At 41.1% G+C, this 17,326-nt stretch overlaps 1 protein-coding gene across 4 annotated transcripts in view; it reads right to left on the bottom strand.

The window, feature by feature from the left end:
- The window catches only part of MYH11 (myosin heavy chain 11), a 285,530-nt gene that overhangs the window by 14,502 nt on the left and 253,702 nt on the right, over positions 1-17,326 (bottom strand). For all 4 annotated transcript variants that reach the window (XM_086941438.1, XM_086941439.1, XM_086941437.1 and 1 more), the window contains 6 exons: positions 12,205-12,333; positions 11,860-11,948; positions 9,495-9,618; positions 9,176-9,384; positions 6,581-6,689; positions 5,162-5,334 (listed from right to left, as the gene is read on the bottom strand). In XM_086941438.1, the coding sequence (XP_086797564.1) occupies positions 5,162-5,334; positions 6,581-6,689; positions 9,176-9,384; positions 9,495-9,618; positions 11,860-11,948; positions 12,205-12,333 (833 nt within the window). The remainder of the gene's footprint in view (positions 1-5,161; positions 5,335-6,580; positions 6,690-9,175; positions 9,385-9,494; positions 9,619-11,859; positions 11,949-12,204; positions 12,334-17,326) is intronic.

The raw sequence follows: 17,326 nt of genomic DNA, 5'->3' as shown, positions 1-17,326 counted from the left end.
GCAGGCCTAAGCACCAAACGCCAGGACCCAGTATGGTGCAGCTTTATTTCAAAGTACCATATCATCGCGCTGCAAGAAACATGGGACACTTCCAGCAATATCTGGTGGGATGGGTACACCAGTTTTGCAAGCTCTGCTGTCCCTAGTAGAATGGGTAGAGCCAAAGGCGGCCTGGTGCTCTTATTCTCCGTGGATCTAAAAGGAAGTTACAGACAGATCAGGTCTGAATCTGATAACATATTGATCGTTGAAAGGACTATCAATAAAACTAGCAGGACCTTATATGTCAACTTCTATAATTCAAGTAACTGTGCTTATAATGGTCGAAATATCGCTAATTTAGATAGCATTTTAAATTCAGTCCTACAGAATATCTCTTTTGTATTTGAGTTAGTTTTACTAGGTGATTTTAACATTCATTTATGTAATTTAGCCTGTAAGGGAAGAGTAGCATGTGATGATGAGGACGCTGCCTTGGTTGCGCCCCACTTCAAACATACCACAGAGGGACAGGAGCTGGAAGACCTACTGGCTAATTATAATCTTTATGAACCCAATTTTGGTGCTAGAACGCCAACTTTCAACGGCAGTCAGAATGGTTCTGTGATAGACTATATTTTCGTTTCTCTTGGTATTCTATCTCTTATCATGGCATACAGGACGGTGGCAACCCACTTCAGTGATCACAACCCAGTGCTACTTGAAGTGGCGTGGGGCAGCAAGATGGGTACAGCACCATCAATCGTAAATTCAGCCTCCTCTTTGAGGACTACAGATCAAGATAGAAGAATAAAATGGGCAAAGGTGATCCCGGAAAACTTTTACAAAAAATGCTTCCCTAAGATTAAAATGCAGACTGAGTTGTGTCAGAATCCTGATACTCAAGGGAGCCTATTGGTTTCAGCCTATGAGGAAATATGTGCACAGGTCTCGAAAGATCTTATAGCTAAACCTCTTTCGGGAACTCAAGTTCACAAGCGTTGGTTCGACTCTGCATGTTCGAAGGCCCACAGAGATCTGTTGGCGGCTCTTAAAATCGTTCCAAGACGAAAAGAGGAAATTGCGAGGCTAAGGAAAATCTATAAGTCAGCAGTAAAGAGCCGCAAAGACTCCATTAAGCGCGAAACATGGGAGGAACTCCTCTCAGCGGCGGTGCTTAAGGACAGCAGAAGATTCTGGGAAATCATCAAGCATCCTCTTTTTTCGGAAGACGATAATCTACCAATGGACTGTGTGATCACTGAGGAAAAATGGCTATCCTTTTTTAAAAATGTGTATGGGGGCAATGCAGCCGTAGAGGACACTAATAGTCGTTTACCTTCTAACGGGAATGTTAACCCTATTGTTTTTAATCCCCAAGAAGTAGAAAAGGCGCTTATGGAAACCACCAAACATAAGGCTCCGGGCCCGGACGGAGTCCCGGCCGACTTTTTTATGTTCTCTCCTAAAATGTGGTCGAGAGTGTTGTCTAACGTGTTCAATGCAGTAAACTTCAACGCAGCACCCGCCTCATGGGCTAATTCTATTATCGTTCCCATTTATAAAAACAAAGGCCAGAGGGACGACCCAGCATTTTATAGGCCCATATCTCTGTTGGACTCCACTGTAAAAATTCTGGGGAAAGTTCTTTTAGTAAGATTGAGGGAGAACGTTGAGGGATGTGGCGGGCTGTGCGATCTACAATATGGCTTTAGAGAGAGTAAAGGCACGATCGAGCAATGCATTAATTTGTATCTACTCATCTCTAAGTATACAATGGCTAAGGAGGGCTCAGTTTTTCTGGCCTTCATGGACCTTTCGTCGGCCTTCGACCTCGTCAATAGGTCCAAATTATGGTCGATTTTGTTAGATATGGGAATTGACGAAGCCCTAGTCATGTATATGGCCTCGTTACATCAGGAGCTTTTCGCAGCTGTCAGAGTGTCCAACAATGGTAGGTGTACATCCTCATTTAAATCCCTCAAAGGAGTACGCCAAGGCTGCATCCTGGCCCCTACGCTTTTTACCATTTATATTAACGGCTTGGGGGCACACCTGAGGGGCAGGGGCACGGACGTACCGCGCGCAGGAGACACCCACATTCCGGCACTCCTGTACGCGGACGATGCCGTGTTGATTGCCCGCACGGGTGTTGGCCTGCAGATTCTTCTTGACGCCTTTGGTTCCTTTATGGAAAATCTGGACCTAAAGGTTAACGCATCTAAATCCCATACCATGGTTATGGGTATAGAGGGCGCAAAGAGAAGACACAAATCATTTTTCTGCAGTGGGACTCCTGTGTCCGAGGTAACCACATTTCCCTATCTGGGAGTGCTGTTCGATCAAAAATGTACTTGGGGCCCACAGATAAATGCAAAGAGGTTGGCAGTAACTAGATCTTCCTCCGCACTCCTGGGCTTTGCCGGCAAATTGGGTGCCAGGCCCATGGAAGCGATGTTGAAGATATACAAAAGTAAGCCTGTTGCCATCGCATCTTATGGATCTTCTCTGTGGGGTTATGTAAACCTCGACCCCATTCAGAGAGTAGAAAATAGATTCATAAGATCCCTTCTCTCTGTCCCCCAATCAACCCCCACCTATTCCATTCACAAGGAGGTTGGGTTGCCATATCTGTCGGACCTATTAAGTGTTGCACCCCTGACCTTGTGGCTGAAAATGTGGTTAAATGCTGATTTACCTCTGAACCATAAAATTCTGAGGGACGTCCTATCATTGGACAATCAGAGCAAAATTCCTTGGCTGGCCTATCTAAGTAAATCATTCTCAGACCTGGGTCGCCCAGAACTTTTTCGCTCCCCAGAGAAAATCACGACCCGTGACATAGTCCAAACAAAAAAAGCCTTTATAGAAAGGAAGGAAGCAAGCCGTGAGGCAGTCGAGCTTCAGAAGCCGGCAGTTAGGGCTCACTTTCTATTGATGAGCGATTCTCACTTGGCCCCTTACCTCCGTTTCGTAACTATCCCTTACCATAGGTTTTTATTAACTAAACTAAGGTTCAACCTTATTCATTTTCACCTAGGCTCTTTCAAGGGTTGGCAGAAGCCAGAACTAGCCGCCCCTTGCAGCTGCGACCATCTTTCTGTGCAGGACACTATGCACTTCGTCATGTTTTGTAGCTTATTCCATGAGCAGAGGAAAAAACACTTGCTCCCCTTACTCAAAAATGCTGGGTTCACACAGGTGAGACCCGCACTGCTCTACCTACAGCTTATGACCAATCCATGCACAGCATTTGGTCTTGCAAATTTTTTAGTCGCGGCAGCTAGGGCGAAAGTTGCTGGCCAACCTCCGCCCTAAAAGTTTACTAAATGTATGAAATTACATTATAGGCACTGTTTTATATATATACATACCTTTTAATCATGTGTAAATAGTCTGGACGCGGCAAAGGAGGGAAGGGGCTCGGCAAAGGCGGCGCCAAGAGGCACCGCAAGGTGCTCCGGGACAACATCCAGGGCATCACTAAGCCGGCCATTCGCCGCCTGGCGCGCCGTGGCGGAGTCAAGCGCATCTCCGGCCTCATCTACGAGGAGACCCGCGGAGTGCTGAAGGTTTTCCTGGAAAACGTGATCCGGGACGCCGTCACCTACACCGAGCACGCCAAGAGGAAGACCGTCACCGCCATGGATGTGGTTTATGCCCTGAAGCGCCAGGGCCGCACCCTCTACGGATTCTATTTAAAATGTGTATTGAGTTAGATGTTTTTAAATGTCATGACCGCAATGTATACTTTTTAATGTGCTGTTTTAATGTTTTCTTTCTTTGTATGACTTTAATTAAGTCGAATAAAGATATTCTGACTGACTATATGGCACTTTTATATTGGATCTGCAAGACTTAACAACCATTTTTGCCTTGGTTGGTAAATGTGTGTGCCTATGTACTAATTCTACTATACTTCAGGTTTCCACACTTGCTAAATACTGGTGCTAGGAATCGTCACAGCATGCAATTCACTAAAGCAGGTGCTTTCCTATGGTAAAATCCCCATCCATGTTTTTTCCTACTCCTTCATCACAAATACCATTTAGTAAATGCTGCTCTTCCGATTGGCCTTGTTAGCTGGCTGAATGGGGGTAGGCCACAATTTTGAAATTAAGCCATGACTGGCTTCGGCAACCTACCCTCATGATTGTCCACCTCCCTTTTATTTCTTATATTTTGTACAGTGGAAGCCCTCTTCATTTAATTCCTCTTTTTTTTATATTGGGGGGGGTGGTGCGGGCGGTGCCTCCCTCATCCATGCTTCTCTTCTCTGTGTTTTTGGTTTCCCTACCTGTCTGTAGTACAGCACATTATCCCACAGTGGGGTGAAGTTGTGATAAGTCTGGCAGGCAATTTGTCCGCGGAAGAGAGGAGAGGCTACATAGCATCATTATCGCATAAAGAGCTCTTGTTCCATTTCTCTACTCATTCTGTGTAGCTGTAATACAAGTTGATTGATACAAATCCTATATTATGACAGAAAGAGTATTAATATAAAGTGAGTATTTGAGAATGAGGGAGGCCAGTCATGGACAAGCAGCTCCTGTATGTCAAAGAAAAATGAATACACTATATACCTCAGTCGTTACTTGCCCCTCCTACTCCACTTCCTAGAGTTCCCACAGAGTTCGCAAAAACATGTTTCTAATCCCGGGAATTCATTGGACAACTTTGTGTTATGGACATGTAATCATTTGTTGTTTCAAGTAACCAATTTTACTAACACACCTGATAATAATGTGTAGCAGAAAAGCTCAGGACTGGCAATAAGGTGTTCTGATGACTTGGAGCTAAACGACAACTCTTTTCTGGTGAATGGCAGACAGGTTGGGCTGCATGAAAGGATTTGGAACAGGTCCATTACAGATTCAGTGCCAGTCCCATGCTAGTTCACAAATGGATTCTCTTTAGATGTTTACATTAGTCGTTACCACTAGCTCTAAAGGTAAAGTGTTCCTAAAGTTGTATTGTGCAAGACACCTTATGGGCAGCAGATGGGCTCCCACCTCCCACTCATGCTGTAAACAAACCCTTGTTACTCAAAGGCATCTCTGCACAGCTCGTGTTCAGAGGGTGCACAAACATGCTGCCAGGCCGCTCAAGGGATATCCGGCCCAAGCTGCTCGAGGCTTCTCAGTATGGACCCATCAGCAAAGTAGAAAAGGTGGAGTCCTACCTGAGCTTGGTTTTCAGAGCATTGACTTCTCGGGTAATGGCCTCGTTGCTCTCAGTGGCCTCATCCAGCTCCCGCTGCAGTTTTCTTCGAGAAGCATTAATGCGCTGGGACTCTTCTTCTGCTTCCTCCAGCTGCCTCTTGAGCTGCTTCTGCCTTGTGTTGCCCTTCTCGGCCTAAATGGGAGCATTAAAATAGGTTAGGGAAATTATTCTTTTCGAGTGGGATTGAAACAGTGAGTCTGTGGACTTGGCATTATGCGTATGCAAATCAAAACATTTTCACCACATCATTACATTTTATGTTGAAAGTAGACTTCATGATAGCCTACTTATGTGTGCGGAATTCTGAAGCTTCCACAAGGTTACTTATACCCTGGTGTAACTAGTGAGTGCAAAACACCCTGTGCAAATAGTACTCGTATCTGCTATTGGATGTGTTGTTGCTCCTGACTTACACCTATGCTGTAATTAAAGGCAAGTGATGTGTATGTGGAATAGGTCCCCTCTATGCTACTACTACTAGTTTGCACGGACACTTACTACCAGGTAGAACCTGATGATACTTCCCCATGCCATGTAAACGGAGGCATGAAAAACATTTGGAGCCCGCCAACCACGAATATGTGGTAGTATAAAAATGGGCGCAAATACATCTTACACCTAATTTTGCAGGAGCACATGGGTAAGCACAGGGTTGGACTTTGGCATAGGTTAGCCGGGCCCACTCCCAGTGGGCCAACCTGTCGAGGGGCACACAGAGCTGCCTGCATTAAGATCATGCATGCAAGCATCTGTGTTTAATACTCCATTAAACTCCCTCCACCCATCTCCCTCTCATCCCTGCTCCTCATCTCCGGTCCTCCCCCTCCTTGTCTCACCAACAATTTGCTCCCAGCGTGGAGCAGTTGAGCTGGTAGTGATTCAGGTGAGGTCGGGGAGGAGTGAAGAAGTTTGTGTTCAGGGGCCAGTCACTGTCTGAGATAACCAACCAGAGGCTGACCTGTGAACACTAAAGGTGCCCCTGTTGTGCCTCTGTTGCCTCTATTTGTGCATTATCAGGATCTATGGCACAAAAATGGTTATGCCAAGTGTTCTTTCACAGTAAACACTAGAATGAGTTATACTTTCATTAAATCCATGTAGTGAGTCCCAAAACCAGTGACGGTGTTGTATTAAAAAAAAGGCTTTTCACCCTCCTACAATGCATGATCATTGAGCTCTATCCCCATATTGTCTCATAGAGAATTTAGGGTTACTGTACAAGGCTTGCTGTTAGTAGTGCACATCGCTAGGGAACTGTTCACTCATCTTTTTAACCAACAATGCTCAACTAAACAGTTACAACTGTACGCTCTACTTCATGAAAGACACATCGTACATCGAATAAGCTGGAGTTTTGTCAGATGAATATGGACGTTACCTGATCTTTGTATTGTTCCGCCTGCTTTCTCTCATCCTCAACTTGTAACAAAACTTCCTTTAGTTTCTTATCCTTCTGGCGCAAGGTCTTAGTAGTTGTCTGTTTCTCTCTGTATGTAAAGGAATTGAGGTATTTGTTACTATCCATAATTACTATCTTCAAGTATCATATGGTATAATATCCAAATTGGTTTCCGACTTGAAAAGAGGCTATTTAAGGTAACAATATCAATAGGTAGTTGCACAAGCAGATCAAATGTTACATAAACAAACAACAATATAAGGCTATCACCACCAGCAACAAACTGGGATAGTATTGAGAGCAAAAGCACTCAATACTATACTAGTGGAAAAGGTGTTGTACTTGGTTAGCTGCTGTGATCCGCTAAACTAAGCTGTTCTTTCAGACCAGAGTTCCAGCGGTGAGATTACTGGGTAATAGATATGTGGCTACAAAAAATAGATGCATTATGCTCGTAGCATCCAGTTAACGGGCGTTCCCTCGTTCTTCCATATTGGTCATTATACTGACATTTATTTATCATGTATGTTGTGCATCCATATTGACTTTTAGTACCAGAAATTCTTACAGTGATCTGTGGCTCCACAACTCATGCACCGCTTAATCCCAATGACTGAACTCCTGTCGCGGAAGAGGGATGCACTACTGGGTGCCGGTGGCGAGTGTGAGCTGTACGCCAACGGGTCACAGCGCCACATGCCTGCGCACACCTTGCAGCGGGTGACCCGCCGGAGTTATACCTCTTCCTGTAGTCTGGGGAGGCTGCATATGAAGAAGTCTATCTACGCCTCAATTCCCAATGCCTCCCCCGTCCCAGAATTCCCTAGGAGGAATTCTAAACTCAAATAAAGCCCAATCCAAACTGGCCACCCATGCAATGCTGTCCATTACTTTTTCCCAATCAATACGGATTCCCTGTAACTTCCTGTTTGTGGACCTATATAAGGAAGCTTGTCCAGCCTTTTGCATTGCAACACCTTGTGCTCCTTGACCTATTGTTCATCACTCCTGATTCTACTCGTTTTTCTTTCCCAGTGATTCAAATCACTCTTCCTGGAGTCCTGCTATTTTCTCCTGTGTCCTCTTCTCTGTGAATCCTTCTGAATCTTCAACCTGTTTTATTGCACTAGAATTCCACCACCTTCTTGGAGTTTTCTTTGCCCTCAGGCTTTTTCCTCCAATTCCTTATGGAGGGCACTTGCCTGCTTAAACGTTTCCTGTACAGCAGCAACCTGGCTACTAGAATGGGTCAACCTTAGCTCTGGCAGACCAAACAGTCAAGACCTGGAGTTCTCTATCAGTCCGCTATTGGAGATCATCGACTAGGCATCAGATCCTTGACAGTGGCATATCAAAACTCAACATGTAAGTGAGGCAATCTATATTGCTCAATGCATAGTTTTTTAAAAATATATGTTTAATGGAATTTAGATAGTGACATATACAACTTCGTAAATTACGTAAAACCAACAGTTTGCTTTCAACTACTCTTCCATCCACAAGTAGCTGCTTACAAACAGTGTAAAAACGGGATGTCCATTGTGGAATACTAAAAAAACTCAAATATGAGTTAGATGCATGTAATGATCGTGTCTACAAATCACATACCGTAGGATCTCCTGTAAGTATAAGCCTATGCATTCCCTCCAAACATCATATCACAGTGTTTGCTGTGCTCTCAAGAATATGTTTGTTATGTGTACAGCATTTGACTTAGAGAGTGAGCTAATGGGAAAGTGGGAGGAATCATAAGTAAATAAACTAAGTAACCAATTGAACAGTAAATCTGTGGTGGAGGCGAGGAGGAGCAGCAGAAGGGGGGAGGGGTGAGGTGGTCTTATTCCGGTCAACAGGATTATATGTAATGTGTGGTGTAACCGAATAACGATTGTCAAGCTATTCGCATCAAGTGGCGTTCAAGTCCGGCTGTTTAATGCATAGCTAAGACCTATAAATAGTCCTTCCCATTTCGTGAACATTATGACATATTCCAATATAATAATTCCACCCATGTTCTTTTATGTTGTTGCAGGACATAAATTATGTTTACCATTTGTAGCCTGTAAAAAGCATATCCACTGGTATCACTGTTCATATTTACTGGTATCACTGTGTACCCCAATCTCATGTGTTGGGCAAATCAGTTGATAAATTGAGTTATGTGAAATTAAAGAAAACTGTTACAAAGAACCCCATACCTCGACCCTTTTGTCAGAAAACCTTTTGCATTATTATATTATTTGCTTACAATCATTACCCATTTTAAGGTGGAGATGTAGAAATCCCTTGGAAAAGCACACTCTCACTCCAGACCCACATACTCGTGCAAATCATGACTACCCATTTCACCTCTCCACAATTTGTGGTGAATGTTTCGCAATGCATTCCAAGATTATGGGTTTCTGTTAAGGGTAGAGATTTTGAAGTAAGGTAATCCTGACATCTGGCTACGTCTGAATGATGTATGATTGAAGCATGAGTATTGAGCGCTGATGTCGTATGTTGTTGATGGGATTTGAGCGAAAATAGAGAAGGTCATTGAATATATCAATTTAGTGAGGGTTCCGAACATACCTGACTTCCTGTTCTAACTGCTCTTCCAGCTGGGCAATCTTTGCCTCCAAAGCGGTGATGGTGGCCTTGAATTTAGATTTCACTGTGCCCTCCATCTCTTGCAGCTTGGACTTCAACTCCTTATTCTGTCTCTCCAGTTGCTGTCGGGCACTCTCGTTCTTTTGGGCCGCACTGCGCTCGGTTGCTAATTCATTGTTAATCTGTTCTGTCTGGAAAACAATGAGACTCCAAAGCTTGAACTCACTAAGTCATGTTTGTAAACCAGATGTTGTCAACTGCAAAGTGGTTTACACCTAAACATTTGAAGAAGTGATCGTACCTGCTGCACTGCTTTTCTGAAGCGATCGCTCATGTTTTCCATGTTGCTCTGTTCCTCATCTAGTTCTTCCTCCAGTTGCGAGATTCTGGCCTCAAGCCGACGCTTGTCATCCTGAAGAGCAGACCTATGGAATTCACAAAACAACCCATTACCATATGAAGAGATGCTAAAACACATGCATACCCATAAAATGTTAAGGGATCAACTCAGCTGCAAAATACTTGTATGGGTGCATGTCACTTCCTCCCTCAGTAATAACAGGATACACTGTTTAGACGAGTGAATGTAAAAAATGTATACTTTTATTATTGGGAAACAGAAGTAAGAACAATCTAAAAAAGTGGATTTCTGTTTTTTGTCCTCTGGACAGCACCTAGTATTCAGGGACTGGAGTTAGTCAGTAAGCCACTTGAACTATTTTAGGGAAAGTTGCACTATCACCAAATGTTATTGCACTGGATTAATGTAATAACGTAATTTACCCAGCGGCCCCAAAAACCCTCTGCTGTCCTGATGGTGCAAATATAAACAAGAAATTCAAGTCAGCTAAAAAGAGACCATTCAACCACATCTCTTTGCTTCTTGTTGGTAGAACCAAGCAATTATTATCTTCAACCTGTTGAACTTAAATGTACTAGGAGCCATTGCCAAATACAGCATGGTGCAAGGTTAAAATAAACCATTGTGAGCCCATGGAGTGGAGCTCAGACGCAGTAAGCAAAATGCTGGATGATGATTATTAATTATGTCTGTCCTTTAATATTTCATTACATTGTTTCAGTCAGTCTCACAATGGGTGGCTACAATTAAAAACTAGCCAAAGAAAAGCGGGAGGAGGAGGATTATCCCGGATTCGTAATCCTTAGTCAAACGTATTATATCAAAAACAGAGAACCCAGTAATTATACACTCTGGTTGTATCACCAGCTACGGTCACTGGGGGGCTAAGTCCACAATAGGCGACACAGCGAGGGTTTGCCTTGATTAGAGTGTGCCAACAGGCCACCCTCTCTCCGGAGGTACCATGATGCACTATTAAGGCATCATATAAAAAATAAAGAACACAAATTAGTTGTTATATATATATATATATATATATATATATATATATATATATATATATATATATATATATATATATATATATATGTATTTTTCGCAGTATGGCATGCCATGCAAGTAGTGTGTTTTCTGTTATTAAACATACAAAAGTGGTACCAAGGAACTAGGATCCCATGGTCCTGAAGAAGAGCCATAGGGGCACAGCTCCAAAAATGTTGACCTATTGGATCACAGGCACATTACCAACCTCACCTTCCTAACTAACCCATCATTTCTAGTCAGACCGACTAGAGGCAGGAATAATACAGATATACCTACTAGCTAGGCATTTTTAAAGTATACCGTAACTCAGCATCTTTCTCCACTCCCTCTTCCTTATCTATAAACACCTTCTTTATCATCATATAAAGACCAACAAGTGCTCCCATGTCAGTGGCAGCAAACCCCGATTCGCAGTGGATCGGGATGGATCCAATGATGAAGCATGCCACCAAGAGGCAACCCTGGTGGCCGGGTGTTTTACAAGAAATACATTGTTTTTCCTGGCACTGGAGAGGTATCAAGTGTATAATTACTGGGTTCTCAGTTTTTTTATATCATGCAATTAAAAAGCCCATCGGACAAAGAGGCATTAAAGATTACAGAAAATAACCAGGCACACGTCAAGTGTGTAGCCTGCAATCATAAACACAGTACTGTTAGATTTCCCCAGAAATATTTTTTTACTTCAGTCACCAAATATCAAACTTAAATTTGTGTTTGTCTTCGTACTGCTCAAACTGGTCTATGAGAAATTGTTTAGACTTCAGAGAATTATGGAGCCCATCAATTTAATCAAAATGTTAACGTTACTTTCTGATTTTATTTTCACCTATTTAGGAAATAATGGATAGAGGATGAGATTTATCTAAAAGTAAGATTCCAATTAAGTATTATTGCCCACTGCTTAGGACATTATGTGCTATTTGTCCAACCCTGCAATGTATGCGATTGAAACAAACGGGAAGGGACATAATGGAGGGACTGGGCAACCAAGTTAGGCTCTGCAGCACTTAGGCAATAAGGCCAGTACCACACATCCCCCAAACTCAATTCCCTGTGCCAGACAAAATGTGTCAATACTTCATTTTCCTGCCTCATACTCTCATGGAATCGAAAATGCTGGTGAACAACTGTATTTACTGCTGCACCATAGACCTTCTCTGGCCCAACTTTTGGATTTCAAATAGGATGCTAATTTCAATGGCTGTCATGCTCTGATAATGCTCTCACCTATATTTTCAGAGCTATAGATATTGCTTACTTTCCAGATGAACTGCCTGAAAGTTCTTCAGCCAACTCTTCCTTTTCTTGCTCAGCTTGTTTACGAGCTCTTTCTGCAGCTGCAAGATCCTGGAGAAAAGAATGAGATCAATACTATTTAAGAACTGACATAATTTTATTTTTCCAACAAAGTGTACATGCATTAAAGACAATTCAGTTCACTTATTTAAGACATAGAAGGATATACAGTGAGAACGTGTGGGTGTGCCTGTGAGTGTGCCTGTATGGAAATCAGGACAGCGGCAAAAAAAAACACGGATCTGCTTTGTTGTTCCAAATAGTTTTAAGATATGCTTGACATCCCAATTTACTTTTTCTGCTTTACCTCTTGAAGCTGGATCAGTTCAGCCTCCAAGGACTTGGCTTTCTTTTCATTTTCTCTTGCAGTCGCAAATATTTCTTCTCTTGAGGCACGTGCATCATCAAGTTCTCGCTGGTAGTCCTTCATCTGAGCCTTGAAGAAGGAACAAAGTAGACAAATATTAGCATTCCTTCACCTGCCTTCAGAGTGTGCTATATAAGGACACTGTAACTTCTGTTCTTGGCATATTTTCTTTTATTGTTCCATTCCGCCAAATTGCTCACACAGTAGTGTAGCGGAAGTAAATTGAATTAGAATGCATAACAGTCAAGTGATCTCTACTGCAGGTGACTGATTCCCAATAGTTTTTTTCCAAGTATAGGTTGTTGTGGACGGCAAGATAGTATGCATGTGTGTGTGTGTGTGTGTATATATATACATATGTGACCAAGAACAACCAGGGTTGTTCGAAACGCGTTGTCCTCGATCGCTTGCTGTGCCTGAATAAACCATCTGAAAGGACTACGGGCTCGTCTGAATTCTTTTTGCTTACCGGAATTCTGCTGTTATATATATATATATATATATACATATATATATATATATATAAAGGCTCGCGATAGTGCATAACAACAAACTGAAAACCGTACTGTTTCGGAAAACTACAGGAGGCAACACACTGCTACACGCGCTTAGCAGCGATCCTGAACCTTTAAAGTGGAGTATCCCCTACGGGAAACTGCTCAGGGCGAAGCGCAATTGTAGTAGCATGGAGGACTATTGGAGGGAAGAAACAGTAATGACGGAAAGATTCATAGCCAGAGGATACCCCAAATGGGTTATCAAACGAGCCATCAATAGAGTGAAACAAGTAGAACGCGAAGACTTACTCAGTAACACAAGGAAGGATGATGACAAAATGGAAGATGAAAATGTGACCCGTATCATTCTGAACTATAATGGCAACTATAAACAGATCAAAAGAAGTATCACAAAAAATTGGGAAATCCTTAAGAGCGATCCAATAATAGGTAACACCATCCCCTCTAGACCCAGCATTACATATCGCAGGGGCCGCAATTTGGGTGATCTCTTAGTGCACAACATAATCAGTGACAGCACACCACGGGGGGTGGATCTCCCTGGATTTTATCCTTGCGGTCACTGCAAAGCTTGTGCTAACAGCCAGATGGTAAAGGAATATTAGAATCCCAGTATAAACAAGATGGAAGCGATCAAACAATTTTTAACATGTACCACCATATTCGTGGTCTATGTATTGGTATGTCCATGTGATCTAAAGTATATAGGAAGCACCACGAAAATGGCAAAACAACGAATACTGGAACATACTAGAGCAATAACAAATAAGGATAAGCAATATCCAATTGCTCGCCATTTTGAGAGTCACCATTTTTCCAATGCTAAACTTCTGAAGTACTATATTATTGAACAGGTAGTCCTCTCGGCGAGGGGTGGTAACCGTGCTTTGAAACTGAGGCAACGGGAATCGAGACACATTATAGGTCTCTGTACCCGTTTTCCAAAAGGACATAACCTTGATGAGGAATATAATGTACATTTACATGGTTAATGATTGCAGTTCATACTAAACCAATATGTATACATTGTCTTTTATGTGCTTTCTCCAACATGTTGAAAGGGAGGGACTCTGTCTCAGGCTTGCGACATCTGCACCCAATACCTTTCAACGTTGGCTTTCTCCATTCTTCGCTCCAAGTATGTTTTTTTAACTTTGCCATATTGGATTGAATCACTGTGCACTTGTTGTTGTTGATAATTGTACTTTACCGTTCACGGTAAATGGGAGCACGGGTTTTTCGTGGCCTTATCATACCAGTGTACTCTAAGTTTTGCCTTTCAATAGAATATGTGTGTATTTTACAGGGAAGTGACCATATTATGTCTAATCAATCATATCTGGGAAGTATCAATGTTCCAACCGACATTTAGGGGTAATCCCACTAGCTAGGGTGGCCTATTCTACATTTTTTACATTTTCATATAATATACCTTCATTCCCCACTAACCAGGGAACTTGTAGCAAACAACGAGATGGAGTTACGGTCTAGTTACGTACTCCGTTTAGTGCACATGCACTCATCGTATTATATGTTACATGTATAACATATCCTGTTGGTATACATCAATGATGATAACCGTCTATACTAGACGCTTTGGAAGCATAACTCCAGTGTTTTCACTTGTTACCATTACAACCCGTCATCATTGCCTGAGATTGGACAGGCAAGACACGTGATTTCTCACGCACGTCGGTTTTTCAACCCAACCAAACTAAACCATTAGCAGTTTAACACACGTAGACACGGCTCCTATACAAGAACTCACTAGTAAGGCCATCACAGTTAATACGCCGTAAATGTCAGGACAATATATTATCTTTCAGACAACGTACATGAATTATATAATTGATTGCCTTTGTTTGTGTATTAGCTATTTATCACTAACACACAAAAATCAAGGTTGAAGTACAGTATTGCACATGATAATTTGTACAAATGTGTAACTATATGTACACAAGGACACTAAGCCGAAATAATTCAAGATGGCGCTTTATTTCATTAACATTGTGTTTGTTAGTCCGTTGTTTATGTTTATGTTTACATCGAGCATATGGTAAATACGGCAAACTTTTGAGTATCATTGTGTGAACAAGCACTCATGGAGTGCGAAACGCGTCACGTAGGGCTTATGGCGTGAATAAACCCTACCATTGCTGACAGACCTGCGGTGTAAGTGTGAATTAATTTGCATCTGAGTGTGCGCTTGGGACGCCGCTTTGGAGATATATGATTGCCGGATGCTTCACCGGCAGCGCGCCACCCCCGCTTGACGAAGGATACTCCACAGAAGCTTTCTTTGGATTATATATATATATATATATATATATATATATACATATATATATATAAAGGCTCGCGTGTAAAAAACACAAGCCACACTCGCAGGGATTCCGGTCAAAAGCTTTATTCTCCCAACAGAATGCTAGTATAGCTTGGAGACACAGGAAAAAGTTAATTAATTGTCCTGATTTGTCTTGTATATCCTGACGCGTTCATATATATATATATATCTATATCCCACAACGCTGTTCCTTGCACTTACCTTTTGCTGGGAAAAACGGACTGAGAGACCTCACTCGGCCTTGCTCACAAAATGGGCAACGGAGTTGCCATGCTGTTTTTAAAGTGACAGTATATACACACGTGACGTTTTGATTTCATAGACATGAACAACATACTTCAAAAGCATATTCATGCTCGTGCAATTTCGCATTTCAATGTGCAAAATGCTGCCATAAATAAGAATTTAAACTTATTTAAAAAACAGATTTAAATAATAAAACTAATTTCATAGGATATTTTTGGTAAAATACCCATATCATTATACTAAAACCCTATTTATTAAAAATTCCGTTTAGCATATACAATACATTTAAAACCTGTCATCTGTAGGCCCACATATAATTTATATAGCTAAACTTATTTAAAAAATGGCATGCAATCAACAGACCCGCTATAAACCTTGATTCTGGGATTAATACCCTACTTAATGTTATCCACGGCTTATGTCTGATCTATTGCTCCTTGCCTACAAATACTCTATTAGGTTTATTTTTTTGCCAAACCACCAAGTATGAAAATGTTAAAGTAATCAGCCCTCATGTGTTTACTCAACTGGACCTACAGATTATTAATGTTGTATTGTACATTATTTAGCAATTTACTTAATAATGTTTCGATGTGCACATTGAAATTAATCTCTGCATTCACAACCTATTTGCTATTTTTCTGTATGTCGAACGTCCCGAAATAAAGTGCAAGTGCTAAAAATAAATATTGTGCTACCACAAAAGTTTCTAAAAAACTTGTGCTATTAAAACATTTCATTTACTTTCATTATGATATATATATATATATATATATATATATATATATATATATATATATATATATATATATATATATATATATTCACTGAAAAAACCATAGGTTTCACACCAGTTATAGTTAGCTGGAAATTTTACTGATATAAAACCATTGAAATTCCCACGTTATAGTTAGTCGGACTCACTATAACTTGCGCGTACAATGCACTGCTGATGACATCACTCATGACATCACTGATGAGACCATCCAGTGAATGTGTGTCTTTCTGAAAAATAAATTTGTTTTATATATGTATTTGTAAAGGTCGATGGAAGAATAAATGTTTAAATAAGTGTGTAAATGGATGTTTTTTTAAAAAAAATTGGTTGGGTAACTGGCATATTATGTGTATCTTAGTGAATACATATATTAGCGAGTATTGTTTAAATATTTAAATGTTTGTATCAGTGTTTCTCTTTGTGTATAAGTGGCTGCATGGGGTTGGTGACTGACTCACTGTTTGTATGTGTTTTGAAGACAGCATATGTGCAGGACTGTATGGGTGGATGAGTGTATATATGTGTGTGTTAGTGAGTGAATGACTGTCTCACTAGTGTCTTCATTAGTAACGACATATGTTTTAATCTAGTATATGTGAGTATTGATGTATATAAGTGAGTATAGTATATATAGTGAGAGATTGTAGGAGTTCCTGTGTAAATAAGTATGTGTTTCTATAAGTGATTGTTTAAGAGAGTAAGTATGGGTAAGTTTCCTTAGAAGTAAGGTGGCAGTGTGTGTATAAATGTATATGCAAATAAATGGATGTTTAATAGTTTATTTGCATGTGTGAGTATGTGTGTGAGTAACTTTTGGATGATTGCTGATGTGTAACAGGATGTGTAGGTGTATCACTACATATGATGAGTGAGTATATGTATGAGTGACTATATAGAACTGTTGGTGAATGAGTGGATGTGTATATAGATGGTGGAATTACTGAATTGGTTGTTGTTACTGGTTTGGGTATCTCCATTTTTTAGAAAATGTTTGTTTCTATTTTTGAATATGTGTTTCAAGCGTTACATTACACTGAAATTAGGTCTGTCACTCTGTCACAAGGATGGTGTCATCAGTGATGTCATGAGTGATGTCATCAGCAGTGCATTGTACGCGCAAGTTATAGTGAGTCCGACTAACTATAACGTGGGAATTTCAATGGTTTTATATCAGTA

Source organism: Lissotriton vulgaris, chromosome 10 (genome assembly GCF_964263255.1).
Source record: "Lissotriton vulgaris chromosome 10, aLisVul1.2, whole genome shotgun sequence".
Taxonomy (NCBI): domain Eukaryota; kingdom Metazoa; phylum Chordata; class Amphibia; order Caudata; family Salamandridae; genus Lissotriton; species Lissotriton vulgaris.
Note: the sequence above shows the minus strand (reverse complement) of the source record. Positions and strands in the feature narration are given on the sequence as shown.